General features: G+C 34.9%; 2 protein-coding genes across 11 annotated transcripts in view; one reads left to right on the top strand and one right to left on the bottom strand.

Annotated features, from left to right (window-relative positions):
• Positions 1-5,123, top strand: part of Creld (Cysteine rich with EGF like domains) — a 164,188-nt gene extending 159,065 nt beyond the window's left edge. For all 4 annotated transcript variants that reach the window (XM_089254047.1, XM_089254046.1, XM_089254045.1 and 1 more), the window contains exon 10: positions 352-5,123. In XM_089254047.1, coding sequence (XP_089110173.1) covers positions 352-572 — 221 coding nt within the window. In that variant the 3' untranslated portion in view covers positions 573-5,123. The remainder of the gene's footprint in view (positions 1-351) is intronic.
• A 3,545-nt stretch (positions 5,124-8,668) lies between these two features.
• The window catches only part of LOC149065644 (COX assembly mitochondrial protein homolog), a 40,809-nt gene continuing 24,013 nt past the window's right edge, over positions 8,669-25,464 (bottom strand). For 6 of the 7 annotated variants that reach the window (XM_089253943.1, XM_089253939.1, XM_089253937.1 and 3 more), the window contains 3 exons: positions 23,195-23,285; positions 13,556-22,561; positions 8,669-8,919 (listed from right to left, as the gene is read on the bottom strand). In XM_089253943.1, the coding sequence (XP_089110069.1) occupies positions 22,444-22,561; positions 23,195-23,285 (209 nt within the window). In that variant the 3' untranslated portion in view covers positions 8,669-8,919; positions 13,556-22,443. The remainder of the gene's footprint in view (positions 8,920-13,555; positions 22,562-23,194; positions 23,286-25,464) is intronic. The other variant, XM_089253938.1, reaches the window with a different exon arrangement.

Genomic DNA, 25,464 nt, shown 5'->3' with positions numbered 1-25,464 from the left:
CAGCAGATATCATTATGATGTGAAAAAAGATACAGTATTCTGTTGCATTATATATACATATATATATATAGCTGGCCTGCTAAATAGAGGTACACTAACATGCCATATGTGTAGTTTATAAGTACTGTTGTCACTCGATTTTATATGAACTAGTCCTAGTTAAAGAATTGAAATGAGAACATGTTAAAAATTTTTTTTTTTAATTCTGGACGAAGAGTTTCAAATAACATTGAGTAGAAATGGTCAAAAAAATCTTGTAACTCCTCATCCCATAATTTATAATTTCATATTTTGTGAGTATGAAATGTAAATAATAATTTGTTTTCTTTCAATTTCTGTATTTTATATTAGAAAACAAAGTTTGGAAGCGGTCTTTACATATTGAAGTGGCAAGATATGCAACATATTTAGGATTATGCATAGCAACTTGTATCATATTCCGAAGGAATGTGTACATAGCTAGTATAATTGGAATATTTGTTGCTGTATATATAGGTTTGTCAGAATACACTGCAGGAGAATGGGATAAACGGTCTGTTGTAAAATCTGTGAAGTCACTGCTGCTTTTATAATATATTTGAGAGGAATGAAAATCTTTTGTTAATGAGTGAGGAATGCCCAATTACTGTTTTCATAGGAAATTCACTGAAAACTGTTATTTATACTATGTTTTGGTACCAAAATTTTTTTTTATATTAGTTGTATTAATATAAATACTGTTCATGAATTATTACAATATATAGGGTTGTGCACAAAAACCAGCTCACCTCACTGTGACAAACACACCCAGTGATTCATTCAAAATCACCTCTTCCAGGTCCTTGGAATCCAGATTGTTAATCCTTTGAAGGGCAGACATTTTTCCAAAACCCATGTAAAACATCGTACACGGGTGGTCTTACTATGGGGACATCATGCCAGAAAGGATTAAAAAACCTGTATCCTTAATGAGTAGAAGTCCACAGTGTCTACGTGACTCTTCTGGGGAATTTTTATTCAAATTGAGTAAAACACAAGAACAAATGAGTGCAGTGAGACTGACCAGTTTTTTTGTGCTTAACTTTATACTGTTCTGTTTTAAATTCGCCATTTGTCTTCATACATAGCCTTAGGACCAAAAAAATTGCCTTTATTTTCTTTCTAGATACATATTTATGTGTGTTATGAAGTCAAATTTAAATAGTTCAAAGGTTTTGTACTATTTTGTAGTTGGTGCAATATTATTTTACTACGTTCAAAGGCTTACATATATATAGTGTGAAGTGGTCTAGTTTTACTTCTTAATTCAAGTGTATGGAAAAAAAATCAAGTATATTTGTTGATGGCTGCATTTAAAAAAAAAAAACAGGCTAGTAGAATGATTGTGTATGCGTGAAACTTTACAAAAAAACTATTTAGAAAAATAGTAGTGAACACAAGGAATGCATGTAAAATATTTACGTTCTTTTACCACTGTATATTCTATATGAATGTATCATATGAATATTTAAATTTTTAAGAGATGCTCAGGAAACATTTTCCAGAATTTATAATTACTCAGTGAATGTAATAACCTCTGGTGCATAAAAATTAATTTACCAAAAAATCTTTTTACATCTATTCTGTATATGTAGATTAACCTAAAACCTTGTGAACATTGTTCTCTTAAATAAAAATGAAACACTTCAGTTTGAATAACTTCTTTTGATAATTATTAAGAGTAACTAGAACATACAGCAATTATAATATTTGATATTGACATGAAAAAAATTGCAAAAAATTAAGTGCAAATTGTTCTAATGCATATTTTTTGAGTATTTGCCCAAATAACTCATTTTGTATAATATCTTACTATGAAACTTTTCCTATAAAATATAAATGCAGTGGAGTTTCCAATGCTTTTTAAGGGACCACCAAAAACAAACTGTGTAACATAAAAGGGGGAGTAGCCCAGATCTAAGGTACTTAGCAATGGTACCAAAAGGTGTTCAGAGGTGTTGTAAATTCGATACTCGATTTATCCTTGTCAGAATCTTTCTTGCGTGGAGGTACAACAGAAATGGTGACAAGATGGACACAGAATACATTGCTACCACAGGGAGTCCCCTACTTAGGTATTAGCACACAAATTCCTTAGCAAGACACAGTAATATGGCTAATAAAGATTTTTTTACTATGTCTTTCTACCTCAGCTAACAAATACAGATTTGGCTAATGAATATTGTAGTTGATATGGATGCATGTGGTAACATAAAACAGCTATGTTGTGATCTAAATTTTCGTGGCAATCAAAATAGATCCAATGAGTAACTGTCACGTGAACAAGATTAAATTATTTCCGCCTCGGAATCACTTTTCAGATATACCTCTCTTACCCTTTCAGAAAGATTTTGAGCCATTTCGTGTGAAATTAAACGATTAAGCTAACAGAAAATGCCTTGGTTGGTGCATAATGGTTTCTGTGCATATGGTAAGACTTTTAATACCAAATTGAACAGTGGACATTCCAGGAACTTTTCCCACACATATGCAAATGAAAAAATATAAGCTATAGCACATCACCTCTCATACTTTTTTCGCACTATTATGCAGTTGAATTCCTGAGCCACATAGTGTAATATAATGTAAAATAAATATCTTTTGCATCATCTTTCATTTTTCTTTCAATTCTTCATCCAATTGTGAAGGTGTTTAAAGTGCATTATGAAAGTTACTTGGAAATTTTTCAGGCAGTTAGGCTTAGTACAAACTATTTTCTATAGAAAACTATTAAAAACCATATTTTGGCCAATGAATGTGATTCCAGGGCGAATTATCTTTGTTAGCCATGGTATCTCACCGTATATGAGAAAACAATATCAAACTCTGCCCAGGGCCGCAACTAGATGCTTGGCCAGCTAGGGCAAGCATGCATTCTGACGCCCCTTGTAATGTTGGAGAATTTAAAGGGTGAAATTTGCACCCTTTCTGGTCCAGTGCCTGGGACAAAAGTCTCACTTGCTCCCTCCCCCCCTCCTCTAGTTCTGGCCCTGAGGCTGCTTATCTGATCCTGCAAGAAACTGTAGGTCCCATCTAATTAGTGTTTGTGTGTGGAAAATGACAATGGTGCAACAGAAATGATGAAATGAAAAATTAGAGTTTGAGGAAAGCCAAATTTGGTGAGCCAAAAAGTGACAAATTCAGTTGAAAGATATAGAATATAAAATTACATCATCCAAAAACTCTAAAAGGAAATATTTTGAATTTTACAGTAAAACCTTGATAAGTTGTCACATAAGAGACCAAAGAGACCAAGAAACACTGACAGATTTAACATGCAATTACTGTAAAAATAAAAAATTTTAAATACTATAATATTTAAAAAATATTAAAATCACAAGATAAATAGGCCTAATAATAACATATATAATTACAAAAACACAAATGAAGCCTTTTTGAGTTTTATTTTACTTATTATGGTTAAATACAGGTACATTTATAGTTTTATAATTATAAAATAAATATTTATATTTAAAAGTTTTATAATTATAAAATAAATATTTATATTTAAAAGTTTTATAATTAATATAGTACATTTATAGTTTATAAATTTTCTAATTTAGCTGAACAGAGCAACTGCAAGAGATAAATAAAATTGATTGTTTAACACATTTAATGTTTTGGATTCTATTGCCTGTAGTTCTTGTACACATATAGGATAATCTTGAATAGTCTCTAAGGCTTCAAAAACTTTTAGTTGACAAATTTTCTCATTGTCATTTTCATCTTGAGAAGCTTTGTTTCTCTTTTAAAAGTTTGGCACATAAGTACCAAACATGCATTTCCCTTAAAAAATCTTCCTAGATGTTACAGAGATCTTTTTTTAGATTTTGTAGAATTATTGAGTGAGGGTATGTTATGTCACCAAGAGTTTCTGAAATTTTTATAACTAAAAATAATTGCTTTAGATAACATGGTAAACAGAAAAACATACAGAACATCCCGTTTAAGTAATGTATAGTAAGTCCTAATTCAGCCTTTATCTTATCAACCATTTGTCGTAGAGGTATGGTTAGAATTTGAAAAATGCTCAAAATGTGTTCAGAAATCACCCTGTACCAGTTTTGAGAGTGAAAATATAGTGTGTTACAAAATAAAGAATCAAAATTTTTGTATGGCCCTCTAACTTCCAATTAAAAAGTTGTCCTGCCTTTTCTGAGTCTAACAAAAGAATGTAATGTTCATATGCAATATTCACTAAGATATTCAAAAATCAAAGAAAAGTTTGGAAAGAACAGCATAAACTTATGGGCAATACTTTTCTTCATTTACGCTCTTCTTTCCCACCTTTTCTCTGATTTTTTTAAATTCAAATATCTCAGCAAATACTGCAGTTAAAAACAATTTATTTTTGGCTCAGAAAAGACAACTTTGTAGTTGGAAGTTAGTGGATGGGGGGGGGGGAATCATATAAAAATTAAGATTTTTTTATTTTCACTCTCAAAACTGGTATGGGGTGATTTTTTAACCCTTTTGTAAACTGGAGCCATATCTCGCAGACGAATGATTGAGATAAAGGCCAAATTAGGACTTGCAGGACACCTTGTATAAGAAATATGATGGGGACCCAAGAGAAATCATGTAAGAAGTGAGGAAATGTATGATGTCGGAAACATACATACCATCTAAGCTCTGCTGTATTTCAGTAAACACAGAGACATGTAGAATTTATTTTTTCACTGTGAAAAATTATGTATTACAATATGCTTGCCTGATTTTTCTGTAATATTTTGTGAAACAGTGTTTTTCAACTGAATCTTGTACTTTTGCTGGTAGTAGCAGTATCAAAGAGTTTATGTGCGAATCTAAATTAACATACAAGTTTTTTGCTTTCACTGTAGCTTATTATATACTAACTTGATAAATATAGAATGAAGATTTCCTATGGTGAAAAATTTTATTTATTTGAGACATTTTCAAATAGGTTATCAGTCAATCTCACACAGAATAGAACATTCCAGTTAGCATGTTCTGACTATTCATAAAGAGAAAATTATTTTTATTCAAAATCATATTCTGATATATGCACGAGTTTCAAAGTTGTGCATGAATTTCTATTTAAATTTTTTTTCAAACTGTCAACAATTTTCAGTGAAAAATAAATACTCATTCAAAGAGGTATTTTATGTTTACTGCATTTCTTCTATAGCACTTTTTCCTGGTTACAACATGGCACAGAGGGAAGCCACACTGGCAACTCTGTAAAATTCATGCTGTAATCATATCTGTAGTGCGCGTGCGCAAAAAATAGATCAAAACTACTGTTTCTCTAACTAAAGTTTTGTTTTTTTGCGCATGCGCACTACAGATATGATTACAGCATGAATTTTACAGAGTTGCCAGTGTGTGATATGGCTTCCCTCTGCGCCATGTTGTAACCAGGAAAAAATCTGATAAAATTTATTATATTTTATAATGAAATTTAATTTTCAAATTTTTTTCAGTGCATTTAATGTACTATCATGTAAAACGTATCATTAAGGCGTATTATCAGATTATTTGAAATCAAAAATTTAATGACAGTGAATAAACGCAAACTTTTTACTTATAAATCAATGTAAATTTAATTTACATAAGTAAATAAATTAATTTACTTATGCAATAATGTAAATATACTCAAAGTATAGTTTAATTAAGCACAAATATAATAAATTTAAGGAATTTAGCGTCCGAAAATATAGTTGTAAATAAGTGCAAATAGATGAAATAAATACACAAAATATAGTTAAATAAACGCAAATAATAATAATTACGGTAATAATAAATATGTATAAAGATTGCAACAATTGAAGATTAAAAAAAACACGTGAGAACAAAATAGGACGAGCTGTTAATTCCCAAAAGGGGCAGTGACACGATAGACTGGTGGGGGAGTGACGTAAGCATGAACTGACACACCAGTTTGTCATATTTGGCAAGAAATCATACTTTTTCATCATAGCAACACAAAGTCATCTTGGCGGCTTGTTTCAATCTTTTACGACCGAAGTCTGTCGGGTAACCTCATGACCATGTACTCTGTATTTTACAGGACAAAATTACATAGAACTCTGAGAAAATTTAAAATTTCCAGTTATCACGTCATTTCTAGTAAAAGTCATTTTGTGGATTTTCGTCTCTGAGAGAGGTTTTTATTGAGTTGTGAATTTTCAATTCTAGTGAAAATTTCACACCTCGTTTTGAGATATTGGGTGAATTCAATACCACTCTGCTGCTGTTACATTATGCATGTTCAACCCATGGCCCGTGGACCAATTTGACACTCAGAGTGATCTGATGTGACCCGCGACCTCAAACTTAATTTTGTAAAAATTTACAGACCACTTGAGTGACCCGCCGTACAGTTCCAGCGCACACTTAAACGATCAGTGGCACAGCACTTAAGTGACTCATGGGACATTTACAGAGCACTGGAGTGACTCCTGGGACATTTACAGAGCACTTGAGTGACTCCTGGGACATTTACAGAGCACTTGAGTGACTCCTGGGACATTTACAGAGCACTTGAGTGACTCTTGGCACAGTTTAACATCACTCAAGGGACCAGCGACATATACACAGTTCACTTGAGCAACCTACAACATAGTTCTGGAACACTTTTGAATGGACCCGACATATTTCCAGATCATTTAATTAATCCGTGGCACATTTTATATCACTTAAGTGGCCCGTGGTACAATTCCACAACACTCAAGTGGCCCACGACACATTTATAAACCACTCAAGTAACCCACAACGTATTTACAGATCAATTAAGTGATGTGTGGCGCAGTTCCAGAGTAATTAAGTGACGTGTGGCATAGTTTCAGAGCACTTGAATAGCCTGCGATGCAGTTTCACATCACTCAAGTTACCTGTGGCCTAGCTCTACATCACTCAAGTGGTCTCCGAGGCACATTTCGACATGAACTAAGTGGCTCACGACACATTTTCAAGTAAAAAGTGGCCCACTCTTCCCCCAAAGGTTGAGCACCATTGCATAAGAGTAATTGAAGCAAGGGAGGTCCATGGAAAAATTCCAGTTGGTCCGTAAGCTTGAAAGTGAAAACATTTTTGTCATTATTCTTATCAGTGGTGTTTTAACAATAAGAGAGCCACTAGATCAATGGACCCCAGGGGCGAACAGTGGGTCTGGTGCCACGGACCAGTGGGGACGAAAATTTCATCCTTTAACCTCACCTTCAACATTATAAGGGGGTGCCCGAGCATTTAGTTGCGACTCTAACTAGGGCAGTAGCCAGAAATTAATTTTGGAGGGAGGGGGCAACAAAAAGTAGTAGAACAGACGATTGTATCATGTTATTACATATATCTTGGCCATTTTCTTACATTTCGAGGGGGGGGGGGGAATGGAACCAACCTCACCCCCTCCCTTGCTACGGCATTGATGGACAATTGAAGAGGCTTTTACTGACTCTCAAACTTTTTTCTCGAAAATTTGCAATTTTCATAACTGCACAATTAGCAGTCCTTGTCGTAAATTTTTAACTACATATTTTTTTCCATTCATTCTAAAATTTCAACAATTGGATTATTGGAATTAACGCTCACATTACCTTTTAATCACGTATCTCCTCTTTTATCAATTCTGAATTTTTATAATTTTTATTTCGTATATGTTCATATTTTTAATTTGAAGTTTTTTTTATCATTATTGTGTATGCTTACTAATGGGCAACATTGAAAAAAAAGTGCACAACCGCTGACATATACAAGAACGACAGTTCTGGGGTTCAAGCCCACAAGCAGAAGCCTACGCAAGGTGGTGCTCAGAAGACCCATGCTTTTCCCCCAAAAGTTATAAAAAATTTTAATATTTTGGCCAAAAACAATTTGAAAAAAATATCGAAAAAAAATACCCTTTATATTATGCTTTGGGGTTTTACACTTAAAGTATAAGAAATATTGCGCAAATAAATTGTGAGCTGTTCAAAATCATTTATCTGCTTTCACGTTTCACCTAATTTTTGTGCTTTAATTACTAGAGGAATGATGGCTTGGAGATGGGAAAAAAATCACCTCATTGTATTTATATTTCTATGTACCAATTATTATTTGGGAGAGTTTGGGGCCTTCATTTCATGGGTACTGTGGGTTCATAGAACACCCTGCTATAAGCGCACAATGTAACAAATATCCTTATCCATTGGCATTTCGTCAAGAACAGAACTACCAACTTGGTCCATCAGATAACTTGGATAGACCCCTTAGACATCATCTTGAAGACCCAGAAAGCACAAAATGTGGTAAATTTTTTCTTGCTGTAGTTATTTTTATTCTAGTGAGTTTAGCCCTGACTTCAAGGACTGTAGGTGTGTTATTGTTGAAGTCAGGTCTGAAAGGGTAATAGCATTCTTTTTTTAATAGGCTGCCATTCCTGTCAGAAAAGCGATACCCGAATTCCTTTGTATTTCTAAAAAAATGCAGTTATTTCAAATATCTTTCCACTTCTTGAATATCATCAAAATTCAAGAACCAACATCCGGTGAATATAAACAAATTAAAACAGTAATGAAAAATAGGCATCAGATATATGTGTAGAAAAATTTTAAAGATCTAACACTTTTCTAGAAGCACCCCCCTCCAAATCCTAGCAAGTCTTGAGAGTTCAATGGAAATTTCACATAATTTTTGTAAATAAATCACGAAATAAATTGAAGTATTTATTGATGAAAAAAAATATATCAGCTAACATTCATTTACAATGTGTACGACTGCAGCCACTATGCACATACAAAGGACTTTTTAAACTTTTGATCATTTTCGCTTTCTCAGCATAAAAGTGTCAAACACCTGTTGATGTTGTCTTTTTTGGTGGTTGTTTCCTCTCCAGAACTGAAACTAACGAATCTCTGATATCATCTAGTGTTTTGTGGAGAAAGACTCCTGCTTTCATTTTATCTGGAAAGAGAATGAAAACAATAGTAACAATTAATAACACATGCAAATTGCCCAAGTGGGGACTGATGCTGAGAATAGGGTTTTAACTTAAGCAAGGGTGAGCAAACAGACAGTGTTCCAAAAGCGATGGGCTATTTCTAAAAAGATGGCAGCACCGGTGAAACAATCGTATTTTTCCTTTAGCAATGCATGGAACAAAAAAAATACTAAATGGCCAAAATTCTACTTACACAATACAGTAGATACAGTTTATTGGAATCATGCATAATGTTATCATTTGGGGTATTGGTTTAACCATATCTTTTTTCACTCCCCAAATTATCATTGTCTGCAAAACTATGTAGGAGATTAGAAAGTGTAATACTCCCCTCCCCGACAAACATTTTTGTACTCTGGATGATGATTTTGGCTTGCACATGAAATTGATAAGCTATCTGATTATTATTAGCCGCTATAAACCCTGCACGTGTGCAGCTGCTTTTGCAATTAACTTCCACCAATGGAGGCAAACAAATGTATAATCAGAAAGAAACTTCAGTTTTTGTTTGAAAAACTTTCTCAAGTGAGCTATGAAACACATGGTACATGAATTAAACACCTGATGACTGAATTAAAAAAAAATTTTAGCTTAAAGGAAAAAAAAAAACCTCAAGCATGATTTTTTCTCGAAACAGTCCTAAATAATGTTTTTCAACTTTTAAGACACATAATGACTCCTCCTCATGTTGCAAGACACACTGTAATGAAATCAGAAAATTTTGAGTCACCCTTAGACTCCATTAAATCCTCCTGCTTAAAATTAAAACTCAGCAATCACATGAATTTCAGACAGAAATACCAATTTTACAGTCGCCATGTCGACCAGGATTTATAGAGCCTTGAGCTATGGGGGAAAAGCAAAACAGAGTTGGTCAAACAGGACTTTGGGTTTCTGATAACTATAGCCAAGATGCTGACCTAGAGTCCTTATGTGATCACATTAACCAAGTTTTTGGCTACAAATTTGGATGACTACAGTTGAACAAAATTTAAAATGGTTCTCACTGTAATCATTTAAAATCAAAACTTCATTTCATTTTATATAAATTCTACAACCCAAAACTATATATGTGAACCAATCTTTTTTATTAATATTTTATTTCAATGTTCCACTCAGACTTGCTTTATGGTCTGCCAATCTGGGGAAGTGATGACTTGACCAATATTACTCCCATTATTTCTTTACAAAAGAAAAAGGCTATTAGAATTTTGGTAAACAACTACATAGGGTATACTGATTTAAATTTCGTTTTTCCTTTTCATAACTTATATTGAAGTGAAAGTAACCTGGTATACATGTTATTGAAATGTGAAATTCTTGATTAAATTAAGCATAGAAGATCTTTGGGATAAAATATAGACTTAAACTTAATCCCTAGATAAAGTGCAGAAAGAAAGCTGTTCTATTTCTAAATTTTGTGCATGGAAAAAAATTGCAGAGAAATATAGGGAGTTAAACTTAGTACACTTAAGAGTTCCCCTGATTAAAAAACAATTTTTTGTATAAAGTCTTGAATTCTGCGCACTAATTGCTGATTCAAAATAATAAATATGTTGTTCCAACACAAATACCGTTGGACTTTACATTTTAATACAAAAAGTGGAAAAGGTTAGTGTTTGTCTATTTTTTTTACCAAAACTCATTAAATATGTGAAACAATGAAAATGTGTAAATTAATAAGCAACATCATGCAAGTTGGAAACGCATCATAATAAATGCATCTAATCTATAGCGGAAGAAACAATCTTGTCAACAGAATGAATTTATTTAGTTGATGCCAAATGGAAGTTCAGATGTGAAGTGTAATGATTGAATATTTGTACCATTTGTAGGCCTGTTGATCTCTGTGGCAAGATTTTTTTAATGGGGAGAATCAGCTCGCATTCACACCTCAAAGTTGGGAACCACAGAAAACCAACTTCAGCCGACCACCGCTGTGGCACCAATGGGACACACCCCCCCCCAATTAGAGCCTGTCACTATGACCACTCGACTGTTGTCCTAACAATAAGTAATTCTCATTAAGATCTCCTGTTTAAAGTGTTTCCCTATTTACAACTTCTACGACGGTTTTTTGAAACTGCATCTATCCTCCAATCTGGTAATGTGTGCATTTGAAGTTTAATGTATGCATATTTGTGTTGTAGGTCTGTGTAATTGCCGTGGCAACCAGAAGTTTTTTCAAAGGAATAGCCAACTCAAAATCTGAAATCTTCAGAAAATCACATTTTTAGCCGATTACCATTGCGCAATCTCAAGTTCCAAACATGGATTTTCATGAAAAGCAAAATTTCAAGGGAAGTTATAAGAGGCCTCTTCCTTTCCTCCCCCAGAGATCAAAAATTAAAATTATTTTTGTAGAGAATTAAAATAGTATAAAATAAATTATTTTATTCTAATATCTGTGAAGAATTAGATCCTTGTGCCCCTCCAAAAGCCGATTCTGCTTACACACCCATGATTTTTCTACCATGATTTGACTACCGCATAGCAGCTAGATGACAAAACTGGATATTCAAGGTCGAGTTTTTACAGATTCGGTTTTCTTCCACGATATTGGAAAGGTTTTACAATTTGAACGGGCGTTCCAATCCTTTACGATTTAAAAAAAAAAAAAGTGCATTTGCAATATTGTAGGAACAAGACAAATTTACGCCATATAAATGCGGTCTTTGAATGACAGCCGATAACCGTGAAAGTACCGTAATTTCCTGTATATAGCAGGAAGGGAGAAAATCTGCAGGGTAATAAAAATCCGAAATTTGAAACTTCTGTACACGGCCCCTCATTCAGGGAAGCAACCAAAAATATCCCTCATCTTCAACAACCCACGTGTATATCAATACAGTAGTGTACGAAGTAGTAAAACCAATTTTTCAAGGTCGAAGAATCATGATACACGGTAAAAAAAAGTTGAGAGCTTTTTCCTCTCTACTTTTTTCTTCTTAGAACTAAGAAAGAACACGTCCCAGAGGACGAGTGAACAAAATTTTTACGCTTCCTTTTCCGAAATTCCAAGTATTTGACGCTTTATAACGCGTCAACGGCATCTCTGCCGGTCAGGGGCACTGCTGCCAAATGTTGGGGGAGGCCACGTGTAGCTTAAGCGAGGCTACAAGAGGTGCGGTGCACCCGAGCAGCAGGTTGTAAGGGACGGCAGCCTAGGCTTTAGTTAGACATCAAAAATTTTTAAAACCTCGAATATTAAAAATTCACATGGCCAGAGGCAAATTTACAGTTTAGCTGACTGTGGGCTACAAAAATTTTGACACCTTCCACTCATCCTTGTCAAATTTTCTTGACCATTTCTTTCTTAAATTTACAGGGTTATAGCCCAGTATCAGCCAGTATTTCTCAACCTGTAAACCCATACCCTTGTTTCTTACTTTTTTTATCCCCCTTGACCTGGTCCCTAGATTTCTCTATTTCACTTTTTGCCTGATCACTCACATGCTTGAAAACTCTATAGAGTTTATTTTGGTCCTGTACATGCTTGCAAACTCGAGGCCACTACTTTTGGTCACTTGCTGACTCAGTCCTTCTCTCCCTGGGCAGAATCGGATGTACATTTTTGTCAATTTCGGAGTCGTCCTCCCATTATTCTAATTTTCTTGTGACTGTTTATTTCTTGAATTTGCTGTCCTGGGCCTGCTAAGCCCCTCTGTAAATACGGCTCAGGGGCCATACAAGTGTTACGTAAGCAGATTTTCAGCCATTTTTGACCCCCCCCCCTCCCCAGCTTAGAATATTTCATATCTTCATAAAGGGGTGGTTGATGACGTAAGTAACCTTCAAACCCCCCTCCCCCTTGTCATCAAAAGTCAGCAAATCCGAAACCCCTCTACCCTCAATGCTGACGTAATACTTGAATGACCCCTCTGCAAATGATATATCATACTTTTAAGACATATTTGTTGAGAAAACTTTAAGATAGAGCTTTGGGACAGTGATACCAGAACAAAAATGTACTCTATCGTCCTTTGTGATAGAGTACATTCTTATTTGATGTCATCGAGTAATTTTCCTGAATGGTCAAATGAATTCAAATTCTGATTCTTAGTTGTCCGATCGCTGTACAACAAAAACAGCTTAAAAATAATTTTTTAAATAAAAGCTACCTTGTTATATTTTCTATTTATAAAGTGTCAGCAATGATGACTCATCAACAAGAGCTGAAATGTGAACTGAGTTATCTGGCACAATTCTATACCTCGGAACCGCATACGATAGTATGGCTCGGAGGTATAGAATTAAGAACAGTATAATGATTTGACTCTTGCCTCCTGCAGCAAGAGTCTTCTTTAGGTGTGGCACATAAGGCTTTGCACCCGGATGGCAGTTAAGCTTGAGCCGGCCCTAGTGGAGGCCATGCTTCTATTATTTCTAAAATAATATTGATTTTTAGATTGTTTGTCTCGGTAATTTTCATGTGTAGCATTTCTGAAGAAGAAAAAAAGAATTGAAGAGAGAAAAATTTAGATGTGTAAATTAGCATGTTAATGGCTCATTGCTGCCAACATAAAATATTAAACAGAGGTATAAGATCAACAACTACAAAAGATGCATTAAAGGGGGAAAAACCACAAATCAACTCACTTGAAAAACCTCTCTGCTTTGATAAGAGAATTATTGGTGTGTCCAAAGTAACTTTCCTAGTGCTCTACTTGAAACATTCTGGAATTTTCAAGTAATATTATTTCAGCAGGATACCAGGCATTCATCTTTCTGCTACCCTGACTTTTGCAACATCTCTGGCCAGTGCATCTGCTTATCTATGACAGACAAAGGTCTTACACATTCTTTCTTTCTTTTATGTCATTCTGATGATGCTTTTGATAGAAATATTTTGACTGCCTTACCAAAGATTAAAATCTAAAAAAAAAAAAATAATGCATTTCAAAAACACAGAACAGCCAGAACTGGGGTGGGGGGGGGGGGCAACAAATTAAAAGGGGCAGCAAATTTTGGGTGGAAACAAAAACACAGGTCTAAAATCAATCAAATTCTAAAGTGGCGGGAGCAGAAAAATCACATTTGGTCCTCTCCCCCACAAAAATCGCAGTTAACCTTCACAGTGACAATCCCGAGATATCTCATCAAACTTGATCTGCTTTATTTTGGTCATCCCAAAATATCTGAATTTCTTAGCAGTTGCAATGCAGACCAGGAAAATTTGAAAAACTACTCAAAGGGTTAAGGCCTGGCATAACTTCACTCTTCAGTAATTTTGAAGTTGTAGTCATTGACAGTTTGATTGTGGGGTGAACAAAAAATATTTTTTGTCTCCTGGAGAGTAACAAAAAATATGTCAATTGCAATAACAGCTTTATAATATTCGAATACTGCATTCCCCAGCACACCAGGAAACAGTAACTGATACCAGCATGCAGAGAATATTCATATTTTCCACCATGCTTGGCAAATTTTAGTGACCAATTCCTGATAAAACATCTGTTTTCAACGGAATTGCGAAAATTGCCTGTATAATGCAAAAGTGACATTTCTTCAGTCTCGGAAAGCGCCAAACAATGTACAGAATTTAGTATCTGCATTTCATATTAAAGGTTGATAATTGAAGTAGATTAATAAGTAAATGTTCAATTTTCATTATCACTAGCAAATTCTTCAATGTTTCCAATAGTGGGAAAACCATTACTTTATTCCAATTAGCTTATTTGTTCAATATAAACTGATATCAGTCTTTTGAATGTATCACGTTATCCTCATTAAACCTTTGTTTAACCCACATGCCGGGAATGGACAGACTCCAACATTCAAGAAACTGGAGTCTTCCCCGATTTGCCTGGAATGACAGTTGAAATACTGGGAATACTGTTATTTTGATAGCAGTAACAGAGACGCACGGGACTACCCCAGTGTGTGTGTGGGCATAGTGCTCCTTCTTGGTGCCCCAGGGCCTTAAAAGGGAAAATATTATGCAAAATAAATGTACATTATTTGTGAGGCCAACATTCGGCTTGGGGCCCCTGGTTTCACCAAACCCACAGCCCCTCTAGGACTGGGGTCCTGGAGAGTGGCATGAATGTGACATTTGGTTTAAATTTGACAGTAAGCATGGTTATTGCTGGGCAACAATTTCTAGCCAGATGGAGGAAAAATTGTTTGCATGGAAGGCCATCAGGGGTGTTCGATAAATTAATTTTTGGTCAGCTTGGGGAGGGGCAAGGCCAGTGCTCAACTAGATACTTTGCCAACCGGGGCGAGCAGCCATTTTAGCACGCCTTGTAATGTAGAAATAGTTAAAGTGTGAATTTGGAACCCCCCCCCCCTCCTGGTCCCAGCTCCCGGGGCATTCGACCCACTCTACCATCCCTGGGCATGTCCCCCTACACTGTGTATGCCTCTGGGGCCCGTGATACACTTAGAACGCCCTGCCTAGCAAATTTAATGACAGTCATATAATGATTTCCCAGACTTAACGAATTTTTTTTATAAAGTTTCTGTGCATATATCGGCATCGATATTACCCCGATAAAACAATTTTTCTCCAATTAAGGAATGGAAATGCCAGTTTTACACAATTCGTTAAATCGGGATTTTCAACACTTATTAACGAATAATTTTAACAAACGAATCAACTCACCTTGGATCGATGAAAATACATATTGCTCACGTTGAATTTCTTGTCCATAGCTTTCAGTCAGATGATTGAGAAGAATATTTTGTGCTGCATACTTTCACATTCTGAACGCACTAACAGTAGCCAATGATGGCCATTTATTTTGGCCATCGAACGATATAATTACGAAATAAATAAATCCTCAATTTAAAAAAAAAACATAAAAAGGGAGGAAATGGCGGAAAGATCAGCATATGAACAAAATGAAATTTTGACGTCAACCATGCACTGCCAGTTTTTTCACCAAATTACTTTCAGCCGGCAACCTATTTATTTTTTTTGCATCATCAACAGCCAATCGTCAATCAACAGGGCCCATAGAGACAGTAATAATCGCATGTGGTGCTCGTGGTAGTAAAAGTAATGAATCAAGTAGAGCGCATGCGCAAAAAATACGAGCAAATAGTGGTATCGCAATTGCACATGCGTGGTGCTGATGATCAAAAGTAGTGTTTCTGTGACTATGTGCTATAGCAAAAAATGGATCAAAACTACTGTTTCTCTAACTAAAGTTTTGTCATTTCTTCAAACAGGTGCTACTTGGAGGAAAGCATACAAAATCCTTGATGCATAAATATATGTGTACGAACATCAGAATCTTCAAATTTATGTTTTGAAGATTTACCATAATGCTTATTAATTTAAAAAAATACAGGATATTGTGAACTCTGAATTTCGAAGGGGGAAAAACCCATATTTTAAGCATTTCTATGTATAAAACAGTTTGTGAAATCCAAGGCCAATCACATTTGACTTTTTCTGCACCTGATCATTTCAAGAAAAGTTAAAACTATCAATAAAAAGAATATTATCTCACTCCAGATCAGGGTGACCAACCCTTTTCTCAAGTCATGCCACTTCTAAGATCCAAATACAATCCATATTACTCTCCTAATTTCCGTACAAAGGCAATATGTCCTGTTTTTACAGGACTAATATTTTTTCCCTTTCGCTCTGTCTTGACGCTTTAGCAAAAACTGTCATTTTCTTTTTTGAGAAAGATTTTAAAATTTTCGAGCTGTTAGTTTAATTATTTTAATAAAAATCATGTGTCTCGATTAAAGTCCATCTCATATACACATGGGCACCAAAGGGTACATGCCCTCAATAAACTATATGAGGTGGCTGAGCTATTCCCCCCCCCCCCCTGCAGATGACGAATCCTGTATATAAAGGATGTCCAACATGTCCACACACCTACTGTTTATTTTGTGCGCAACCTCTGGTAAGGTGTATTCAAAATGAGAAACAAAAAACATTTTTAATAAAAATTAAAATTCAGTATCGCCTAATTATTGTTCACATGACTAACCATTCCAAATACTGGTTTGGTGAGAAGACTATTATTAAGAAAAACATTCAGTAACCTCGTTGGGCATTTTGCCTGTTGTGGCATTGTATTTTTTAAGAAAGCATCTACCACTCCTGATATGGTGTGGCAGGCACTCATGCAGATAAGTCACCCCTACTCTAGATCATCAGTGCATGAATTTTGCTGTGCAGGACCAACTGATTAATGTGATTTTTTTTTTACCCGGCCAGCAGATCATTTTGAGAAAATATTTAATTACACTGAAATATGATACAGAACAGGAAATATAATTTATTATAGAAACGATCAGGTGTGAACTGCATTTTTCAGATAACACTCATAAAGACTTACACATGCACATCTATCAAAACAATTTTTAAATATATTTTGTTGGTGTTTTGTCATCCATATTTCGCTCTTGAAGAAATAATCTAGCTCTTGAACGACCTATAATATTATTTATGTTCAAGAAAGTGGTCTGCAAGCTGAAAAATTTCTCCACGTACTCTAAAGATGTTTACGTTAAAAAATATACACTGAAGAGCCAAAAAAAAAACTGGTGCACCTGCCTACTATCGTGTAGGGAGCCCGCAGAAGTGCTGCAACACGACGTGGCATGGACTCGACTAATGTCTGAAGTAGTGCTGGAGGTAATTGACACCATGAATCCTGCAGGGCTGTCCATAAATCCGTAGGAGTAAGAGGGGGTGGAGATCTCTTCTGAACAGCACGTTGCAAGGCATCCCAGATATGTTCAATAATGTTCATTTCTGGGGATTTAGGCTGCCAGCGGAAGTGTCTAAAGTCAGAAGAGTGTTCCTGGAGCCACTTTATAGCAATTCTGGACGTGTGGGGTGTTGCATTGTCCTGCTGAAATTGTCCAAGTCTGTCGGAATGGACATGAATGGGTGCAAGTGATCAGACAGGATGCTTACGTACCTGTCAGAATCATATCTAGACGTATCAGGGGTCCCATATCATCACAGAGCCTCCACCAGCTTGAACAGTCCCCTGATGACATGTAGAGTCCATGGATTCATGAGGTTGTCTCCATACCCATACACGTCCATCAGTTCAAAGCAATTGGAACCGAGACTCGTCAGACCAGGTAACGTGTTTCCCAGTCCTCAACAGTCCAATGTCGGTGTTATCGGGCCCAGGCGAGGCGTAAAGCTTTGTGCTTTGTGTCGTGCAGTCATCAAGGGTACACGAGTGGGCCTTTGGCTCCGAAAGCCCATATCGATGATGTTTCGTTGAATGGTTCGCATGCTGACACTTGTTGATGGCCCAGCATTGAAATCTGCAGCAATTTGCGGAAGGGTTGCACGTCTGTCACGTTTAATGATTCTCGTCAGTTGTCGTTGGTCCCATTCTTGCATGTTCCGTTCTTTTTCCGGCCACAGCGATGTCATAGGTTTAATTTTTTACCGGATTCCTGATATTCACGGTACACTCGTGAAATGGTCGTACGTGAAAATGCAAATTTTATCGCTACCTCGGAGATGCTATGTCCCATCTCTCATGCGCCGACTATAACACCACGTTCAAACTCACTTAAATCTTGATAACCTGCCATTGTAGCAGCAGTAACCGATCTAACAACTATGCCAGACACTTGTTGTGTTATATAGGCGTTGCCGACCACAGCGCCGTACTCTGATTGGTTCCATATCTCTTTATTTGCATACGCATGCCTGCACAAGTTTTTTTGGCTCTTCAGTTTATATATTCAGAAATTCAGTTTTCCTCTTTTTATTTTGTCTTTATCATTAGTTTCTTTTTTTAAAGTGTTTACATATAAAGCTGCTTTAGCCTGAAATAACTTGTAAACAGAGAAAGGTAGTTATGCAACTTGTGTATGATGATATAGTAAAGTGACTATGCTCGATCAGATACTACAAACTGCAACATGCTTAGCAATAAATTTCAAAGTTAGCCATTGAAAATGGGATATGACAAAACTTCCAGTTATGAAGTTGTACAACATTAAATAAAACTACATACAGTGTACATGAATGATAAATAAATTGCATGTGAAATGCCAAAATGTGCATACTGAAGTGTCAGTTTCTTCCAGAAATTGTGGTATTTACTTGTTTAGAAGTTTTATTTTTAAGGTATGAAGCATTACAAGTAATTTTTAATCTAAAAAATTTTCACAATAAAAGTTTTACACTAATGCAGCAAGTCAGGCTGTTCTCTGAATTCCATCCTGATGAGTAGATTTTAAAGTAAAATGAACAAGTAAAAAAAATTTTGAGTTTCTCACCAGTTTTATCAAGTAACCTTTCATAAGTGGCATGCTTACATGTGATGCAGTGTTTTCAACCAGTTTCAGATTTTAAGTAAAATAGCTATAATACCCAACTCTGCCCAGGTTTTTCCTATATGCTGGGAGCGTTAAAGAAGTTGCAAACTATTGTAAAGGAGTAAACATGTCCGAAACGTATTGTTTGGGAACCAGGGTAACCAAACTCAACATTCTAAAAGCCATTGTTGAGGCTAAGAAACCATTGTTGCCCAACAGTTTTTCACACATTTCGAGTGTTTGCTCAGCTCTGACGATCTTTCAAAATAGCCCATCATTCAATCGTGGTCCTGTTTGGTGTACATGAAAAATTTGGCAATGTAAAATTGTATATTTGTATGGAAATTATATACACCGAAAATCAATTTTATATGTGGTGTATAGATTTTTGCACAAGTGGGCATGGCACTGATGGTAATGCAGAATTTTTCCAGAAATTACATTACTTTCAGGAACACAAACATTGTAGCCAATAGTGAGCTCTTCGAACACAGTCTTGATATTAAATGGTGTTTACATATTATTTGATGTCTCATTAAGTTACACTTACATAAGATATTGCACTTCCTTATGTCTGTTTCTTTTCGTTTCAAACATTGACACAAAATGAAGCACATCTATTTCAGCCATTTTAAAAGGTGAATATCATATTCGTATACACTATATATCATTTTGTGAGATTGAATCTATCAACTTTTGACTGGAACTTTTGGTCTATCCTTTTTCATTTTTAATTTTCATTGGCTAATTCTCAAAATTTGTCACCATGGGTATTTTTTGCATCTGATGAGCACAAGCACTTTATTATGTCGTTATCTAAGTTGTATATCTGTAAGCTCTCTCTGCTACCAAGTAATTTCAGATTAAAAAGGCTTCATGTATCCTGTATACTTTTTCATTATTTTGCAAAATGCTTCAATTTTGTACCGCACATGGTTAAAAATTGCTGAAATGCACTTTTGCTATGGAGAATGAAATAAATATTACCTCTAATGGGGGAATGAAAATTCCTAAACAATAAACTGTTTCCACTATACATTTGGGAACCAAGTTATTTATTAGTCAACAATATATATAAAATATTAAGTAAGATTGGGTGAATGCAAAAGCTTATGACAAATTTTCAATGGTGAAAAATATCACTGTATGAGAGCTCTAGTGTTTATTTCATTAAACTTACCCCACGAAAGAGACTAATGTCAATGTTATATTAATTAGAATCAAACTTGAAGCCTTTTCAAAATTAACAATGAAAAACAGAATTTTTGCTATGTTATATTACATAAGTAAAGAATCTGCAGTTGCAAGAAAAACATTCAGGGAATTAATGCAGATCATGTTCCTGCAATTTGGTCTGTTGAAAAGTCATTTAAGGGTTTGGCAAATTTTTAATTAATGATGTCAACCTGGACAATAAACCCTGCTCTACATGGTCCTCTAGCATCAATGATGAGTGACACCGTGCATGTCTTAGTGAACAACAAAACAATGAAGATTACAGCTAAGGGAAATCGTGGCAGGTGAGAAGGGTGCAGCCTACAAAATTTCAGGAGGGGCGCAAAATGGGATTAAAATAGTTCACTTACATTTTGACTTAAACATTCTTAATATTTGACTTAACATTAACAAAGCATTAGAATTCCGTTCAAGACCCACAGCCCCCCACAAGGGTGGGACAGAGCTCCAGCCTGGGATGATTCTTATCACTATTTGTTTTTTCATACTATAAATTCACTACGGTGGGGCAAGCCAAAAATCCTATCCTAGGTGCTCTGCTGCAGGATGTGGGGACCATGTCAAGACCTCTAGGCCAGAGGGTTTGATGCTTGAATTTTAGAGTTTTTGTAGCAACCCCCCTCCCCCCACCAGGAAAATAATGGAGGTGGGTCTAGTGCCCCAGGCACTGGACCAAAGGGGCGCTAAATTATTCTTCTAAAATTATTCAAAACTACACGAGGGAGGCATAATGCATGCTTGCCAGTGCTTATGGGTGCACTTATAATTTTTTAGCTGAGCAATGGGTACTATCGTTCAAATTTATTGTTGAATGGTTTTTCAATAAGAGATAGTAATTTGATATTTATTTCTCGAGTGTTCCATGTCAACCTGGCATGCACCAGAGTGTTCAAGAACACTGGGGGATTGAGAACTTCCGTTCTAGAGGTCAGCAAAGCTGTTTTTGCACCAGACCACTAAATACTTGAACCCAACCCTGAGGAAATTCTGAGAGATTAAATCTTAAAGATTCATCTTTGCGTTTTGCCATTTAAAGAAACTTTGATTCATTTCTAAACTCAACACATAGGTTCCACAACCAGAAAGCAGTAACTATGGCAAAAAGAACTTTTATTCTACAAATATGTTGCTGTTTAGCGAGACCAGTTTCTTCTCTCTTCTCAGGTTGTGTGAACAAGTACTATGAACAACTTGCCAAATGTGACGAGAAAATAAGTCTTGTTCTGGCCATTAGAAACAGCATCATTATCTATCGTGACAACAGACCCCATGCAACAGAACATGCATTGCAAAAACTACTATGTAGTTAAAACGAGAAATCTTCCAATGATCACATTATTCTCCTGACTAGACTCATTTAGATTGCCATCAATTCCAAACTGCTGAACAGTATAAATAGAGAAAGTTTATGGCCGTGCAACCATTAGAAAACCACCTTACAAACTCTTTTGAAGAAAAATCACCCAGTCTCTACTAAGAAATATTTCTGCAAGTTCATAAAGCATTGAGATAATTGCAAAAAAATTAATTTTACTATATAATCAATCAGCAAAACTAATATCTTCTGACATTTTAATAGAAGAATATAGGGCAGCATGAAGATTAAAAGATTCTGAGCTAAAGAGTTGAAGCCCAGGAATATTATAATATTGATGCTCATTAAAAATCACTGCACATTAAAGCTACCTTTCCATTACAATGACCATTACGATGAGTCCAATATTTTCACAAAAGACTATCCTATGTGTTTTCCTTCCAATATAATATTTTTTGAGGAAACAATGGGGGCCATGATAACAAGCATCTACTGAATTTCCAAAGGTTACAACCACAATCCTCAATGGGAGATTTCCTCCCCAGATGTGGAAAAAAATAATTTCCCTAAACCATGGGGTTGAATTTTTCGGACTTTTTCTTATACTGTTTGTATTTTGTTTTCAAACCATCGTAGACTTTTGCAATCACATAATAACTTCATGGGTTTTTTTTCAAAAATTAGTTGTGTGCTTTTTTTTCCGATTATATGCGAGTCCAGTTTTTCTATACTCTGTTCGCTCTTTTAAATATTCTTCAGTGCATTCTTGCTTAAAATCTTCATTGTTATACCTAAAAAAAAAATATTTTTTAATCAGTTTTATCTTTAGTATTAGAGATAAAGAAAGAAACCAATAAGAGTAACCAAAAGTAATATTAAATTTTAGAATTGCTTCACAAAACAGGTGTCCCTTGCTTGACACAATTTAACTTTACATGATTTTGAAAAGTCTATTTTAGGAATCGCAACCTGCAAAATTTGACCTGGAGTTTGACGTTAATCATGAAAATGGACTTGCAAATTAGATATGACGTAGTTAAAGTGTCAAAATTTGTTGGATTTTATGATTTAGATGAAATAAATGTGTCACAAATGCTCAAGTCCAATTCACCAGATCTCACTAATCATGAGATCTTTTGATAACACTGACAATGCTATCAGAATTATAATCAAAAAAAATATCCTAATGAAATTATAATTGTTGTATTTAAGGGGATATTCAGAATTCTCTGGCAATTCTCCTGCTACTGAAGTTTTCATAGAGAAAAAATGCTGACTGCCACCTGAATCTTGACTGCTACATTAAAAAAGGTTATCAGCTTATCATACCAGGGCTTTGGTGAAAAACTATGCTCTAGTAGAAATATCATTAAAAATACTACTTATATATACCAAGTGAAATAACTACTTGAAATCAAACTCACCATTTAACCAGACATGACTTTAATGCCGAATTTTCTGGTCGACAGCTTACCACCATAGCAAGCCCAGAGTTTTTACAGCATTCAGTGAATGCTGAAATAAAAAATATTAACAAATAATTCAAATATAATTTTCATTTGGCAAGAAACTAATATTTTCATCAAATTCAGGTCCATCAAAAAGAGTGGACAGCAAGGAATATACTTCTGACAGAAAATCATTAGTTTCTGTAACTAACTAATCTAACAAAACTATGCCTAGCAAACTAAAAAAATAATATTCAGTTCTCTTTTTATACACAGCCGGTTTTTTCTTCAAAGTAAACTTGTCCAAGTTTTGACTATTCTTTTTTCTCTTTACCCTTCTATATGACTTAAACTTGTTTTTCAGGTTTCTGCCTCTGACAGGATATTTAATTTTCTTCCTCACATTTCACAAATCCAAAACATACCCATACTCCCTCCATCTGGGCAGTCTTGGACTTCGAAGAGTTAAACCTAGATTTAATGATCCTTGATTCAATTGGTGGAACATCAAGTGTGCCCTAGCTATCTGATAAAAAAAAAAGATGGAAAACATGGGATGTTCAGATTAACATTGAATAAAATGAAAGAGACGGGACACAGACAGAGCTAACTTGAAGAATGTGGCTCACTCTGGCATGGCTTGAATATCTTATGATAATGAGATTTTGTGTTATTACATCAAGATCAAGGGTTAACAAATCCCAGGTGCCAGGTTGCCATGGCGACTGAGCAATCAGTACTGGCACCTAAAACTTTCTATATGTGATTGCTAAATTGGAATCTGAGGACAACACAAAAGTTTCTGATTTCATTGCATGAATCATTAAGTCCCAGAAAAGTTGGAAAAAAACCATCCAGGACTGTTTTTCACAAGGAAAAATCATGCTTGGCTCTTAGGAAATTTTTGTGGCACCTAAATATTTTGATTTATCAAGACCTGATCAATACGTATTTAAATTGGTAGGATGGTACTTCTAATCAGGTAGGATGTCCCATAATATGAATGTCCCATAATGATGAAAGTCAGCTGTGGACAAAGGCAAAGAATTGCAATGCTCTAGAGCTGTATGGTCATATGGGGGTGTCAAATTAGGGATAGGAAAAAAAAAACTAATTGTGTAGAAAAATTTCTATAAAATTTAAATTATGAAAATAATGAATGAATTGATGCATTGCATCTAGCTGGGAACACAACTAGATATGAATAAGCGTCAGTTCATGAACAAGTGGGTGATATAAAACCTAGGGCAAGAGCTTTAAGGACTAGATTGCCTGTGTTACCTTTTACAATATTAATGCATTGCATATATAAATCTGCAAGTTTTATGGGTTGTTTCACTCACTGGTGTAGCCAAGTTTTGGTCAGTGGGGGAGCAAAATTTAAAAAGGTGCCGTTTTTTGTTCCTGCTTTAGGCACAAAGTTAATTTTTGAAATTTTTAAATTTCAAAAATTTGCTGTTTTCAATTGATGCTATTTTTCAAATTAAGTTAATTATTTTATTTTTTTATTAATTTAAAAAAATGTAAATTATATATTATGTTTCGTGTATACTTGCACAAATACAAACACCAAAAACACAACTGGGAAATCTCCAAAAAGGTGGTTGGAATAAAATTGGATTAAAATATAAAAAATGATAGGAGAATAAAAAAAATATATATATATATATATTTCATATCGTAAGCATATATACACTACTACTATTCGATCGTACATGTACTTCCAAGATATTTCTCTTATAGAATTTCCAATAAATTGGTGCATGCTGGAAAGTTCTTTCTTATATTATAAGTGACCATCATATCTATGATACATGTATAACGTATCTTTGATGTCACAGTTATGCACGGTTGGGGTTTGAGAAGTTTTGCCATCTGTGTTCCATATTAGAAGCAGGGTTGAGTTTTTGACATGACAAGCATTAAAAACTAGTTTAAACTGTCGAAAACCATCAAGAACCTAAATGAATGCTTTTTGATAATGTTTTGAACACAATACATATATAACATGATGAAAAACTTACTTTTTTTGCATATTACAATGTTTTATTTTTAAAAATCAATTTATTACAATTAAAACCAATTATTAATTATAATTTGCAATTTTGAATTTTTTAACATAAGAGTCTAGAACATATAAAATATAATTTTGTGGTTCATTTTATCTAAGATACTGATTACCGTATATACTCGTGTATAAGCCGAGTTTTTTTGTGGAAAAATTTGTTCCTCAAGTGGGGGGGTCG

The sequence above is a fragment of the Pholcus phalangioides genome, unplaced genomic scaffold (genome assembly GCF_987345545.1).
Source record: "Pholcus phalangioides strain wild (caught in Gottingen) unplaced genomic scaffold, Ppha-v1.0 ptg000039l_1, whole genome shotgun sequence".
Taxonomy (NCBI): domain Eukaryota; kingdom Metazoa; phylum Arthropoda; class Arachnida; order Araneae; family Pholcidae; genus Pholcus; species Pholcus phalangioides.
The sequence above is the reverse complement of the archived record's forward strand: the minus strand, read 5'-3'. Positions and strand labels throughout refer to the sequence as shown.